The 16,658-nt window shown below is 37.2% G+C and overlaps 1 protein-coding gene across 1 annotated transcript in view; it reads left to right on the top strand.

The window, feature by feature from the left end:
• Window positions 1-16,658, top strand: part of LOC122533363 (semaphorin-1A-like) — a 372,885-nt gene that overhangs the window by 312,986 nt on the left and 43,241 nt on the right. The window contains exon 5 of the mRNA XM_043662998.1: window positions 7,611-7,781. Within this exon, the coding sequence (XP_043518933.1) occupies window positions 7,611-7,781 (171 nt within the window). The remainder of the gene's footprint in view (window positions 1-7,610; window positions 7,782-16,658) is intronic.

Below are 16,658 nucleotides of genomic sequence, written 5' to 3'. Positions count from 1 at the left end.
AGATAAACATAATAGTTAAATATAATAAATACGTTAATCCTAGGACGATAGTGACGGGTTAATTTGTAGAAGAGAGAAATAATTATTCAATTATAAGACGTAAAACTAATAATATAAAAACATATCTCCTCAATGAATTATTATGTTATTAGAATAGATATCTACGTCAATTTAGTAAGAGTGGAAAAATTTGAGAATGAAAAAAATTATGCATTTATCGTAAAGTAAATGTAATAATATTTGCAAGTATGTTTCTTTCTTGAATATTAGAACGGTGAAACAAAAGGGAAAATGTAATGTTTCTAAAGGAAAGAACAGAGAATGATGACGCAGTCATGAAACAAGGAAAATACATTTCTCTTCGGTAACATACTATAATAACATACGAAGCTAAAATATTCAACGAAAGAAAGATCCAATGTAAAAAATTGGTGTTCTCTAATATAAATATAAATGGAAGGAATTTAGTCGTGTAATTCAATAACGTGGTCGATGAAATCTGACCCGGCCACCGTCATCTTCAAATATAAAACCGATCCGATAGCAAAAGTTATAGAAACATATATTTAATTCGAGTTATCTACGTAATTAATTTCGAATTAATAACATTACCAATTACATCGTCATTCTTCATTCGTGAAACGTGAAACAACGTCACGATACGTGCAAATGCATCGTCCTCGAAATGAATCGAAGCTTAATAACGACGACGATGTGGAAAAATTGAGATTTCAGGAAACGTGTGTGTGGCGTTCCGGTTCTAATTATAATGGCGCGTTTCCAGACACATCGCCGCCGTCCCGAGTTAAACGAAAATGGAACGACGTACGTGATACATCGTGGAAAAAAATGTTCCTTCGCCAGCGCGGATCGCTTGATTAACTGGTAATTCGTGGCCAGTGCGGCACAAGAGAGAGAGAGAGAGAGAGAGAGAGACGACGTGACCCCTTTCGGTGTACACGTTAACCGGTTATGGGTTAATCCGCGGGTTAAAGCAGCCGGCTGCCACAGTGGCGCGGAGAGGTTGAAAAGAGATCCTCTGGTTTCATCTCTGACGGGGAAATTAAACCACGTAGCATCCGGCGTAGCGACGTCGTCTGTTTTACGCTACGCCCCCGTGGAAAATGCTTATGGGAAACGAAAACGCATCGTCGCGTCTATTAAGGATCGGCCACGTGAACCGTTAGTAATTAAAATTTCATTTCAACGCCTGGGGACGGACGGACGGACGGACGGACGGACGGACGGATGAATGGACGGGGGAATGTTTCGTGAATACTCGATCGTGAAGGTCCGTTAATCACGCGAGATCGCAATTAAACCGTGGCAAACGTGAATTAACAGCGCGAGCGAACGGCTTTTTGTCCCGATGGGAATCTTGGCCCGCTTGGTCCTGTTAGGGTAATAGTTTCTTCAACGACTTGTTTTCGATCGCTCCACTTTTTTTGGATTGCAACGTCGCTTTCGTGGCTTTCTTTTGAAGTAGATTCGTTTCAGAGAGACGAAAGTGGTTGCAAATTGAAAGGAGAAACGAATGTTCTCTTCGCAACAACCGCAAGAACGGATCTTGAATTGGATATTATTTTGTTAACGAAGAGACACGCTGCTCAGTATAGTTTTCGTCCCATCGGTACGTACTTGATCGCAAGGACAGTGAGGACAAAACTCATAGTAATAATTCAACATTAAAATTGATAAATTAGTTCGAAATATTTTAATTAATAAAATTTATACTCCCCGTCGAATTTGCGAATGATGTTGTTGAAATATAACATATGCGAGTTACATCTCTGATTGATGAATTACATTAATACGAACATTAATGAACTCGTGATAATAATTTAAAATTAAAATTAATAAATTAATTCGACATTTTAAAAGTTAAGTTCTTTTTTCGCTGAATGTGCGAATAATATTGTCGAAGTATAATGCATACGAATTTCTGATCGACGAATTACATTTTATGTACTTGCTGAAATATTAATACATAGTTCCGATAAAAAGGCAATCTTACAGATATAAACCTGGGAAATTAGAATTATTATTGTACAAAGAATAACGAAGTCTTTTCGTGGAAAAATCCATTAGAATTAAGCCGCGTAACACGCATACTAATTATTGTACGGTAATGAGTGACTCGTAAAAAGTTCTTCAAAAATTCTGTATATTCGACAGACTGAATGAGAATGTAGCATAAATCCCCGTGTAATTAACTCATACGTTCTGTTGGGTCTTTTCAAATGTAAAAAGTCTTTAGATATTTAAATACATAGCTCGTTATTTAGGATTATTTCGTACTTCTATTCGCGTACAACGTGTATGTACACTCTCGCGATATACTTTATTTTTAATATTCAGTGTTTCACGTGCATTTTACAACGCAATCGGATGAAAGAAACCTCGAATGAAGACTTAACGCATTCTGAGATATCGCCACAGACGTTTACGTTCCTTCTGTTTTTAAATTTTAAAATACCTAAAATGTGCGTACATTGTCTTTCGACGAAATATTTACAATCTAAACACTGCCGGAATCCACAGAATTATACCGTTGAATTATAATTTGACAAAATATGCATCGTAGATTCACGTTTCGAGGTATTTTTTTTCGTATTAATACACATATGAACGTTTCACAGACCATTTCCCAATTTTAAAAAAGGAACACGGTGCACGGTCGTCGCAAGAGCTTTCCGCGACGTATAAGTATAATCGACTCGACGCATTAAAACTGCAGCCTGCGCAAAAAGCCGGAAAAGTAGAAGCAGGAAACGACGAGACGAGGTATATATCGGAATTCGTTGCCGAGTCACGGGGTTAAGAAAGTTTCCTTTGGCCGTTTGATCACCGTCCGAAACTAACGGACGAAAGACCGAGCGAATCGGAAAGGCCAGCGGACCAAGCACAGAGACATCGGCAGACACACAGTCGTCGTCGATCGTTCTCCCTTCTATCCGCGGCAAGAAGTCCAAACAGGGCGGCTAACTTTTTCGATAGCCGTTGGATCGTTACCCTTTCAAATGCGGCGGAGAAGCAGTATGATCCGTGCGCGCCGGCCACCGGTGCGGGCCATCCTCGTCAAAGCGAAGTCGGAATCCGGCGGAATGTATGCAGCGCCCCAGAAAAAAAGTTTGGCCGGTGAATAGAGGCGCGCGGCGGATTGAAGCGGAGGTTTGTCCCGGGCTGAATTTATCCGCGAGGTTAGAGCGCGTGAAAGCGCCGCCACCCGGAGCCACCCCGCAGCCTCGGCGGTGCCTCGAAACTGTGTGAAATCGTATTACCCGATGAATATGCAGCGCGATTTTGCGGTCGAAAGTTTTCGGTTCCGCTTGTAACTCGTAGCCCTGTCTGCCGGTTAAACCGGCCGGTGTGGAACCCGTGGAACTCGGATCTCCAGACGTATTCTAATTAGCACAAAAACCAGCGCGGGGAACAAGGTGGCGGCACGGCGGAAGCGGGAAAAGGAAGCGGCGGCGACGGTGCGGAGGGGAGGGTGTACCGAGAACGTGCAAGGGCTGTTCCTAAATCACACTCGACCGAAATTTGCGTTCGGCGGCTTAATTGGTTCGCTCGCAGAAAGCGCCGGCAAGAAATCACCCAGGGCCCAACCCCTGGGAATTAATTAGGCATCGGCATCCCCTGAATAACGATTAAATCGAATTTAATTGGACAATCCCATCGGCAGGATTGGGCAGTTTTGAGTTCGAAGCCGCGCAAGAAGCGTCTGCCGGTTTCTTCGGGAAATAATTGGTTTTCTTTGACCACCATTGAGCGTAAGGGTGTGCCGGTTCTTTCTGTCGTTTCTCGAATAGATCCCTCCGAGCCATCTCGACCCTTTCCGCCGTCTTTCCCTTCAGGATTCACTTTTCATGGTAAGTCAAACGGGAAATTGCATCGCGAATGCCCGACGTGGCCGATGCCTGAACGGATGATTAAAAGTTGATCGAATTATCGAGTCGCCACGGTTCGGTAGATGGATTAGACGATTTCGAGCAACTGTTGGTCGAGTCAGCTCGAGTTTCGTCTTTCTTATTGCGACACCCCGTGCTTATTGGCTTGTCGGCGGGTATCTCTCTAGTCTCGATGCGATCGCTTTGATCGTTGATTGAAACGCGGTGGGTAAAAGTGGAGAGAAGTGTCCTCGTGGCGACGGCGTGGCATCATAAATCGTCTTTTCTCGTCGTTTAATTCCATCACCGGATCGTGCGATCCGAATTCGATGTCTCCGTCTGTTTGAATTGTCGTCTGTTCTGTCGATCGCTGGATGCACGTTTTCAGTACGATCGCAATAACGATCGAAGAAATGAGAAAAAAAAAGTTTTATTTTCTCTCCCAGCGGTGTAATTTTTCAAATTTCTCTGGAAACTGTTCGATAAGACGGACTTTTATGTGTGATTCATGTGCGAAGTTCTTGGTAGCTGTTGAGATAAAATTGTAGAAGTTATCCTTGCGACGTCGTTTTAAAATTTAGTTGTATTTTATACTTTTCCTACACTCCCTGTACAATTTTTTTTCAAATTATTGTTGAGAAATTGTTCAGCGGAGTTCTTTGCAGTTGTTGAAATATAAAATTGCTGGAATCCTCGTTGTGGCATCGTTTATCGAGTTTATCGATATTGTTTTGTATTGTTATTATTTGGAATCTGTCCAGTAATACCTGGAAAGATTATGATTACTAAAAATTGTCAAAATTGGCGTTGCAATGTACGCTGTGATATCGAGTTGGATACTGTCTCTATATATTTTAAACTCTCCATTCACCGAGACAATTAAAACAGTTCGCAGTAAAAGAACACGTAAAAAAAAAAGAATCTCGAAGATTGAGCGATGATATCAAGCTACTATTTCGTTAAAGTAGAAGGAAAAGCAAAGGAGAAGTTATGTAGGAAAGAGGAAGCCACATAGTGATAAAATTGATCCTTTATTTTCCATCGTTGACGATACGCTCGAGCCACGCGAAACCACCGGACAAAATGAAATTTTACGCTAGACAAAATTTCCGGGTCACGAGTAGGAGAGGCATCAGAATAAATTTTCGAGTAATCTATCGGGACCTCGCTGGTGTATCGCATCGTCGAGGAGCGTAGCTAAGAGACCGTCCCAAGTAAGTAATACAAGGATATTAAAATGAAATGTGTAAGGCAGGCAGGAAAGAATGCAGTAGCGATGGAAGCTACGTACATATATACTCGGGACCGCCCACGACGACATGTAGGTTGTCAGAACAAAATACGACGTTAGATAATGCACCGTAACGAGATCGGGTAATGGCATTGGTCTACTCGTGGAAAAGTGCATCCACCGAGCAGTCACGCTGATAAGATTTACCTTCTCCATGTAGCGTGCAAGTATCAGCGGCAGCCGTGTAGGTCCGAAATTATCAAAGGAAAGAAAATTTCTAGGTCGACCGTGAGAAGTCGAAAAAAAGAAAAAAATAAAAAAAGAAAGGATAGTATGAAACGCGTGCGGATACTTACGGTGGAAAGGCGTGATCTAGAGCTGCTGGATCGCCTTTTCAAGGATTTCTTCTCCGACGATATGCAGCTGCAGTTCCTGCCGTAACCCCGCCACTCTCTACCTCTTCGCGATTTCCAGCCTTCGTTCCACCTTGATTTTCGTTGTTTCATATACTGGATCTTAGCGCGTTCGCCTTGAGCGATTGTCGGTTCGTGCAAGGAAATTCAGAATTTCCAGCCAGGGTGAACGACGTTTGATTTTTCTATGTGCATAAGGCGAATATATATCTATCTGTACACGCGCTTGTTTAATAATTATACTCGCAAAGTTGCCCGTTCACTTTTCAGCAAAGCATACTTTCTGATTTTTCGTTAAGGACTTATTTCTTTTTCCAGTTAAATTCCACTTATCCATTTATTCTAAATTTCAAAGTGCAAGATCGGGCAGAATATGAAAAAATATTGTACGTAGAATTATGCAAAGTACAGTTCTTTCTGTGACATTTACTATATGAAATGAGATTCTGCTTTTTTAATTACATTCTCTACGGAAATATAGATCTGCATAAAAATCTGCAGAGTAATTAGCATAAATCAATAATGGTTATATTATTATTTCACGTATGAGAAAAAAGCAAATGTTGTGTAATATTTACTAAAAGAATGGATCATGAAGGAACGTTACAAACAAAAATTTTACTGTACGATTCACTGAGCTATGGTCGACTCAGCAAATTTTTATAATTAAATTATTCGTATAAGCTTTGAAATATCGAAAGTTGCGCAGGAAAAAGTTTGAAGTTATTTTATACATCTCGCCAAGCGAATCTCATTCTCTCTTGCAAAGTATATTTTTCCGAACACGCGAAATTCTTCTCAAAATAGAAATAGAATTCATACGGATGGATTTAATATGTCTCTTTGCTTCTCTTGAGATAACTTTTTGCACGTTCCTTTCGCTTGAAAATTTCGTGAACAACATGTTTACTCGAAATCTTTGATGTATTTTGTTATTAGCTTTGAAATAATGTTGACTGCTTTTTTTGTCAAATAAATAAATTCTAATTTTTTACTTAAAATTATATAATCTATTTTTTATAATACATATCATAATATATAATACATATTAACTTTACATATTTTATAATACATAATATATCTATTTTTTACAATATATTTAATACAATAACTCGTTCGATGAATGTGCAACAAACGTAGAACAGGAACAGTATCTTTTAAATTTAGATAATATAATGTTCAATAATTGAATGAAAATAATTCAACTCGTGAGTTATAATTTAATAAATTCAGTTTAAAAAGTGAAACAATAAAATATAAATGAAAAATATCTAATGATTTATTAATTACTATTAACTTATTTAGTTATGATATAATAGTACGAATTTTTTATTTGAATCAAACTTTGGCGCTAAATAGTTTTCCATTATGGCGCCCGAGGCAATACGTGAGTCGCAATTTGAACAGTAATTAACATTATATAACGCAACGAAAATAATATAGCTCGTGATTTATAATTCAATAAATAATTAAAAAACTTAAACAGAAAAATATCTATTAAGTTATTAATTACTTACAAGTTAGTTATACGGGACACGATATAATAGTTCGTTATTTGAATCTAACTTTGGCGCGTAACAGTTTTCCAATATGGCGCTCGAGTGTTAGACGCTTAGAATACGTGTCGTAATTTAAACATTAATTACTAATAATTAACGTCAGTGTAGCTTTCGATCTCTTTGATTCTTATTCAAATAGACAAATATACGCCCGTGACGTGTTTTATTGTTAACAATAATCTTGTAGTTTTATCGTAAATGTGAGCAAAAGTCCATTACTAACGCTACTGCTGTCAACAAGTAAGTCTATCTCTGTTTATTAGTGTTTTGGGAAGTGATACGTCACTGTATATATTCGTATTCTGAAAAATGCGTGTACTTCTGCGCCCTAACAGTTTTTCATAAGCGCGTAAATAATAGAATCAACAATTGGTACGTGTGTTTTGATTCGTCCCAGCAGGACGAATTTCATTTCGCAATTGTGTACGTGTTGACGCCGTTCGTAACGCGACGCGAAGTGCTACCTTTTGGGAATTACACTCTAAGATAAACTCTTGTTCGATCTTGTTTGTTACAGAGGTTGCAGTGGACCAGCAGCGGGGCGCATCGCGAACTTTGTTATCTGAAAGGACGTAGCGAGGACCAGTGTCAAAATTATGTACGAGTATTCGGCAGACAAGGGCCTGATCGATTTCTTGTTTGTGGAACGAACGCGTACAAGCCGCTCTGCAGGCAGTTCACCATCAAGGTAAGCGCTTCAGATTGTTCTTTTTTCCTTTTTCTCTTTAACCGGCTTGGAACACCAAGGTCGTTCGATAAGTAGCCCTTTGTCTCAAACCGCCAGATTCCGGTCACTTTAATGCTCGACCACCACAGTTTGCCGCATGTACGAAAGTAAATCGTCCAGTGAAATTGAGCTTTGCGGCGAGCCACCGCTCGTCTGTCTGTGCTATTGTTTCCGATAGAGTCTTTTTAGTCGTGTCGTGCATATAAAAGCTGTTAATACATGATCATTCACGTGATTATTCCGAGCGAAAAAAAAAAAAATTGAAAGCAAGACACACTGTTTATTTTTAATTTTCTTTATCAATTTTGCAAAATATATACGCGAATAATATATTTTTTTATAATATTATGTATTCCACACAGAATGTTTCAAATATGCACAAATCTATTTTCCTTTTATAAAAGTGGTTATACAAAGAATTATTTGAAATTCATCAATGTACGATTTAACATAATTACGAGCAAATGAGATAGAAAGAAATAGTAACTTTATGTTTATATAAACCTACACTTGCAGTGTTTCATCAATTTTATCCTATATGAATTCACGTATTGTATGTCGTTGTTAAATATTTGATATTTTTATATCATTAATTAAAATTCGCAAATAAAATGCAAAGTATATACAGCTATTCACTTCGATTGTAACTCGCAAATAATGTTACAAGCAGGCTATTCATTTGTCGGTACCTGATCGAATGACGTGTATTTTTCAAATTACAATTATTTATTTTGACAAAAGCTCTACATTTCGTTGGTTGCTGAAACATGGGATTAATTGCCTACCACGTTTCAACCACGAGCGAAATATTTTTATGGAAATTTGATAGCGGAAGCGTGTGTTGTCATCGAATTAATTATTTTTCTTTTTTTTATTAAAAACATTAGCGAACAACGGTAATAACATAAAAAGTTAAACGAATATGTAATACATTTTATCAGCACAATGAGCACTGGGATCAATCGTATTGTTAAAATATATTTATATAAAATATTTGTTGAATCTCTTCGAGGTTTTATATTCCCCGTGTTACAGTGTATATCGAGTTGCCAGTATTAATCTTATCAAAGAGGTTTTTAGTTTTCGCTCGATATGTCCATTAAATGTAACGTACATAAAAGTTACTTATCTTAATCCAGTATCTCAATAATGAAAAAGCAAGTTGATAAATACTGTGGTGCTCGAACATTGAAGTGACGCTAATGTGCAAATCAATAAAAAAATATATATATATTATTTATTTAGAGGATACACAGCTAAATTAGAGATGTGTACAGTGTTGTTTAATTCATATTATATTCAATTAGACAAGATAAATAGTAATAGCATTATGATCGGTCGCAATAATTATTTAGATACTAATCTTTGTCTTTGTATAATTGAATATTCTGGTAATTTTCTACTTATCAGCAAAAATACAATATCAGATGTATGAGCAGTATCCATTAAAATATTGCTCATTTAACATTAATTATACGAGTGATGTATTACGGTTCGTTTCCATTTTGTTATAATGAATAATAATTAAATTGGTATCCATTAAAATCCTTGCGGATGAGAATAATGATGATAATGAACGTAACATGATGGAAACAAATCAGCTATATAAATCTAAATAATGTTCAGTTTTAACTTTTGCTCATTTTAGTATTATATAAAATATATAAAGTATTTTATAAAATATATAAAAATGTAGTATATATTATAGGAGTATATTTGTATAGTTTATATGTAGTATATATTATAAAAGTAAGTACTCATTCACATTTCTTAAATGTTATATCTATGTAATAAAAAATGTAGGAACTATATACATCAACAGGAAATAGTTTTAAAAACCTTCGTCTCGTGTTGCAAGATCAAATGCCATAACTTTTCAACGTCAGTCCATCACACCAAATATATAGATCTATATTTATATTATTTTGAATTATTCCTTTTAGTATACTTTTATCTTTACTATTATTTTATTATTTTTCCGTTCCATTTTCCATCGAAATTGAATTTCCACAAAATCTCGCGATTAGTTAATTTTTGATCGAGATTTTATCGAAATACTTATTAATTTTTCTATTTTTTATAAACTAAAATTCTTATTCACTTTCGTATAGAGACGAAAAGTTTCGTTAATCAGCGTGAATTAATCTATGTCCCCGAAACAAAATTGATTACCTAGAACGTTACACAACGATACGTGGATACTTAATGAGCAAGCGTCCAATAAAAGTGGACGATGGTCTGATTTTGGTTTTGCTTCGTTTGTTTATTTAATAACCACGTGCCTGTGCATCCACACGTTCACGCCCGAAGGCGAAGCGGAATACGGGAGGAAAGGATGGCGTTTTAGTTGCGTTGCTGCAAAGTCGGATACGTTTTCAGGACAAATTGAACTGGTAAATAACGTTAGAAACGTAGAATTTGCAGATAATTTATTGTTCCGTGGCAAATATTAGCGCAACAAACAGAACGCATAATACGATTACACAATGATAGCAATAAGCGGGAACGATACGAGAACTATAATCAGATTCTCGTCAATTCTACGTGGTAATAATACAAGATGTTTTATCATCAGATAGTTCGAAGAACGGTTTGATGCAACATGTGTCATGGATTAATGAACAACAGTGCGTATTTTGCAGATAAGAAATTACGAAAGATTAAAATCAATTACGCCCCTGGAACCGAGTGTTCTTGTTTCTTCTTCTCTTCAGTCGTTCAAGTTTCGACGATTAAAAATTATTACATTGAAATTTATAAATTTAGGTAGTTAATTCATATAGCAAGTCACTAAGAAACTTCTGCTAATGACTGTTGCTGCTAATTACCGCGAGGAAATTGTAATTGCTCCCGTTTGATAACGCAACGTGTGGATAGCATCTCATTGTTCGTTCGTTATGTAGAACGAGTCACCTAATTTTCCTACTTTAAATTACTCGTAAACTATTTGTTATGCAACAAAATGTGTTTCAAGCAAAAGTTGTACGGTATTAAGGGAGTCGTGCAATGTTATAGCTAATAGGAGTATCGTTTTCAGCTTTACAAACGTAACGTACAATTTCGCAAACTTTCGAAAACTCCTACGATTTTCAAACAATATCTCGGGAATTACTGATGATTTTTAATAGGTTTTACTCGTCGTTCAATACCCTTTCGAAATACAGAATTAAATATAAATGCTCGCACGTGCTCAAACATATCTTCACATATGAAGCAAATGAATTTCGAATAATTGAACGTGGCAGAATTAAATGACTCAGCGTGCACGTCAAGTTTCGACGTTAATCAAGTTGAAGTTTCGATGAAAATGCTGATTTCACTTTTATTATATAAAGAGAAAGATATTGTATCGAGGTTGTTGCCTGAGGAAAATACAAGACAGCAGAAGTTGGGGCTTTTATGGGATCTTTTACGAGGTTAGAGTAGAGTGAAGTTCGTCCCAACTTTTTACTTTATCACGGTGCACTGCTAATATCATATAATAACTCGTAAAACACGGTTAATACTGTATCTATCTGTAATAGTTTACTCCTGGAAGCTATCGTATAATGCACGCTTTCGCGTTTTTCTTTCTCTTCCTCCTCCCTCGGAAGCAACGATTTTTCATAGCGGCGTAATAACGTATTTCTCTAAATTCCCCCCCCCCCTCCCCCCTCCATTTAACGTTCATGTTTAACGAGCAGTTATTTATAACTGCAATCAAACAGCGTTACTTTCTAATTCTAAATAGTTAAAATTAATATCTTGGGAGTCTTTGGGAATGGTGTCTACTTTATGAACGTTTAATGTGAGAAGCATCATTAATCTTCATACATACGTATTTCCAATGAGAAGGCTAACCGGGGACCAGCTTAGGAACTTTAAAAAGTGAAATTATTAGGTAAAGCTCGATTACGAAATGAGAATATTAAAAATATATAAAATATATAAAATTTATAAATATATAAAATATATTATTTTATAAATATATAAAAACTTTAACATTTTCTTGGAATAGAAAATTCCTTCGTAGCATGAATCTACATATCTGAAAAATTAATTATAAAAGCTTACTATACGTGCATGTGAATAATAAATTTATGCAATATTATGTTAATATTTTAAAATTAATTCCAAAATTAATTACGTAGTATTTTTTGATTATCTGTACCTTAAGTATTGTCTTGTAAAAAAATTTCTTATTTTTTATGCTCACCTCCCTTCAGATTCTTCAGAAATATATATAGATATATATATATATAGTTTTAAATATATATATATGTATATATATATTTAAAATATAAGAATTTTCATTACGTACGTTGCGCGAAAGTAATTCATTCGCCGGGGAACTTGATGTTTTACAAAATCTACTTACAGCCTCGCGAGTTACGATATAGCATTTCAGCAATTATGCACGCGAACTTAATACATTTCTGGGGAACGGTACTCAGCTAAACTGAATTTGTTGTCGTTATCCTTTACGACATATTAATTCTCTCAGTCATTAGTTCGATACGTCTGTCGGATTAAACGGTCGAATTTTAACGTAAATTTCAATTTCGAAGTTGATACTCGCGTCGCGCAAATTAATTATTTCGAGACCGATCTCGCCGATTTTAATAAAGGGCAACTTGTGAAATTCGTATCTCCTGAGTTCGATACTTCGTACGAAATATCGCTAAATTATAACGTTGCTAAAATACACTCGCTCGTTATTTTCTTCAATTGTGTCATTTCGAAGCAGTTTATTATTATTCAACGTCACATGACAACACGTGTCGTTAAAACTTACATAACTTTAAAAGAATAAACAATATTTCGTACGTTGAAACTACGTCGAGAGCGAGTATGGAATTTGGAATTACATTTTCCAAAAGTATCAACCTTTTTCGTTCCCCGTCCGAGTGCCACTGCTCATTTTCATTTTATTATTATATACCAAACTACATAATAACGATATATATATACACAATATACCAAAACTATAATCGCCGCGAAAACGCTGATAAATATCAAATTCAAGAGCACTCATTCTATTTCAGCCGTCGAAACAGTCGACTACCAAGTTTACCTGTCGCTAACTAAATTAATTGCTATGAATCAGGTATCTACGTGATAATAGTGCTTAGCTTCGCTTAAAAACAAATCCAACAAACAATTCGTCCCTTCTTTCGCCCCCCCCCCCCTTTTGTCTCCAGTATCGTTCTTACATTCGAAATTCGTGTGTATATCTCTGAGAGCAACGCGCACAACGATCGTGCAATGCAAAGAACACACTCGTACGTCGTAGCATCAGTTTTCACGGCCGAGCGAGAGAAATTGTTTAAATTTTCCACGATATATTTGTTATCGGTTTTCCACGCGCCGGCGTTTAATCAAATTTATTGGAACACGCGCGCTTTAATTTTAATATCATTTGTTGTTGCGTCCAGTTCTCGCTCCGTTGCATCCCGGATATCCGCTAAGACCAAAGAAGTCTCAACGGAGATGAGGGCTGTAAGATTTTCAAAAGGACTTTTCAAACGCGCCGTTCTCTGAAGAATCGGGTAAAAGGACAGAGAGAGAGAGAGAGAGAGAGAGGAGGGGGGAAGCGAAGGGAAAGAAAGACGGAAGAGCTTTCGAAAAAGCAAGCTTCAGCTTGTAATACACCTTTCCCCCTCGCGTTTACCCCGGAATCGTTCCTTTTTTTTTTTCTTCTTTTCTCTCCTCTTCCTCTTCGTCTCTTTGTGCCGTGCCACGGTAGCTGTGCACGTTGTACACAACCTCGTTGCTCGCAGGCACTATTTTTAATCAGGGATAAAAATAAAGAGAGAAATTAACGGCGATTTCGCCGACGGCCCCGAATTTACACGGCGCTGCCAACGATGGTTCGTCGTCCCCCCTCTTTAAGTCTGTCAGCCGTGTCTCGGCGCGATCTGTTTAAACTCTTGGCTCCTCTCCTCTTGGACACGTCGCGAAATGCACACAGACACGATAACGAAAACGAGAATCGCGGTTTTACAACTGCGATAAATTATTCTCTTGTTGCGAGACGAATCGGCCAGTTTCAGCGGCGTTGTACTTTTGCAAATAGCCCGCACGGTTTTTATCTGCGGTCGTTCTTGTTGCTGCTATCGGGCTGGCTTATCGTTACAAGTACTATGAAATGGTTTTTACAGCGCGCTTTTAATAAAACATCTTAACGGAAGTTGTTGTTTCGCGTGGATGTATTGCGGTTTCTGATTAAAATCGTGGAAACTCCACAGAACCCAATTATAATATTCTTATATTTGTTACGATGTTTTTCTTATTTAATATCAATCGTTATACTCTCTGATATTCTTCTACAATATTTATTTGGCTCAGTTTACGTTCGTAGAAACATAGAACTACGCTAGAAGATCGAGATCTCTTTAGGTTTGTTCCGTCGATTTTTCTGTACGTATTGAAAATAATCGAACGCGAGTAGGAAAGAGCAAATGCAATTATGTAATTGGGATACGATTAAAGACCGATCACGGACTGTAATCTCTTAGAGATACTTTGGCTGATAGTATAGAAATGGTACTTCGAAGAAACTACGTGCAGAAAGTTGAAGCCGTTTGAAATAATAATTCGAATTGGCACTGCGAAGATATTTTACTCGAGATGGATATAGCGAATTTTCCTGGCTTTTTTACTCTTTCGTTTGGAAAGCTTTTTTTTGTAAAAGCATGACTATTCTCTTTGAATCCAAAACGAAAAGACATTTGAATTTATTAATCAAATCAAACTCACTTCACAGAGAATTCACGTGCCACCTGGAAATATGCATTTCGACAGATAATTCGTTAAAGAAGAAGTAATAAAAATTGAGCAGACAGTTCTCAGGATAGAGGTGTCCCAGTTTGCAGGATAAAAGTGATTTTACATCCAAAAATAAATCAATAGAGAAATATAGTAACGTTAGCGTTTCAAGAATACATCTATTTGAATTTTAGCTAATTTTATACGAGATGTAAATGATTAATACGAGAATATTTTACATAAAAAAAAATAATTTTCGTAAAACGTTTTGTCTCTGAGAAGATTAAATTTTGAAAATTTATCACAAGTGATAGCAAAACAATTTTTAAGCATTTTTACCCAAATTTTATTTTATTTTTTTTTTTCAATCGAAGCATTTTATTCTATCTTCTTTCTTATTCTTAGAGAATAACCTAATTATATATCCCTATCCAGTTCAAAATTAGTTCAATTCAACTACACTTAAACTCTACTATCGTCGACCAATCTTCGTATTTTCAACATTATATTTTATTCTTATTTGTTTATTTTGTAAAGAACATGTGTCGAAATTATTAAGAATGTGCTCGTTGTCTGACCCCTCTGACAAGTCTAAAAATGTTAAGCCTAAAATCTCGCCAAAGTCGAAAAGCCAATTCTTCGCTTAAAAAGGAAAAGAAGTTTGGCTTCTACTATTTTCTTTCTCCTCCTTTTTCGGAATCGTCCCTCGGGACGCGTCGTCTATTCGAAAATCCCCTCGTTTGATACTCGGTCGCGAGGCGAACTTGCCTATTCTCATCGACCGCTCGCGGCGACGTAAATCCGGCGTAAACTTTGTGGCAAATAAATCGCAATCGTAAGATAACTTCTTTATGCGCGCGCGCGACAACGGCTGAGGTTAAAACGATGGAAGAAACGGAGGAGATGAGGGGTGAGGCGTCGTGGCGCCTAGCGTCTTAATAATGGCACGTCGTGGAACCGCGCCGTCATGCCAGCAAAGCCAGGAGAACGGGTGAGGAGTGAAAGGAGAGGACGAAAAGTGGCATGAACTCGTGATTTATCCGCTCGCATATCCGTCTCTCTCTCTCTCTCTCTCTTTCTCTTTCTCGCGATCTCGGGCAAATAGCAACCCGGTATCTTCCTAGCAGTGGTGAGCTCCTTTCCATGTCTGGGCAAATTCGCACGAGTACGCGCGAGGGTTAGGTGTAGGACCCACTGTAACTTAAGTGACATTTTCAAGGAAAAGAAGATAAGAGCGGCGCACGTACGTATGTACGTGCTTTGATGCATGTTCCGCGGCTATTACAGCCTGGCCGTAATTTCCCGAAGTAAACTTGCTGAATAAACCCGATAGAGATATTTAGCTCGACTTTTCGTCGGGCAGCCGCGCGATAATCGCGTCAAGTTTATTCGATGTTAACCTGTTGACCCCTTAAGAAGTACGAGCGAGTTTATCGCCTTTCTAGGTGAATACACTGACCAAACGTGAAAGAGAAAAGTCGTGATATTTGTCATTTTTTTGTTGTCGTTTAATTCAGATTTTTTACGTTCGACGTGTGTACTTTGTATTGTGCGTTTAGTACGTGTATAGTTAACGAAGGAAGATACCGGTTACAAATGCTTTTATAAATATGGAAATCACGAGGGAACTGTTATTGTCATTAGTCATGTCTACCACTATCTTCTCTGTAAATTATTTTAGTCTAATTTTACAAAGTTCAGACGTGTTCCAAATAGATTCCCTGTTCTTTTAAAATAGAATTTTGCAACATAACTCAAGCTTAAGTTAGACTTTGCTAAAAGAAATTTACCAAAATCAATGGAGAAGAATTGCAATCGGAATCGATCGATCCTTAATGAGTTCATTTCTTTTATCGTCTCGACTATTATTTGGTCTCTGTGTCTCATTGGTCGGTGACAAAACGACAACTGGGACAGAGTACGGGTGCAATGCAAGGGGCCAATAGAAAGTCAGGTGATTGCGAGCGGAACGTGATTACGGGAACGTAGCAATCGACATTTTAAAGAAACGCGAGATAAGGCCGAGAGAGAGAGAGAGAGAGCACTGCATGCACGTGTTAGGATGCATGCTTTGCACCTATTATACTGGAT

The sequence above is a fragment of the Frieseomelitta varia genome, unplaced genomic scaffold (genome assembly GCF_011392965.1).
Source record: "Frieseomelitta varia isolate USP_RPSP 00005682 unplaced genomic scaffold, Fvar_1.2 scaffold_522, whole genome shotgun sequence".
NCBI classification, from domain to species: Eukaryota; Metazoa; Arthropoda; class Insecta; order Hymenoptera; family Apidae; genus Frieseomelitta; species Frieseomelitta varia.
Note: the sequence above shows the minus strand (reverse complement) of the source record. Positions and strands in the feature narration are given on the sequence as shown.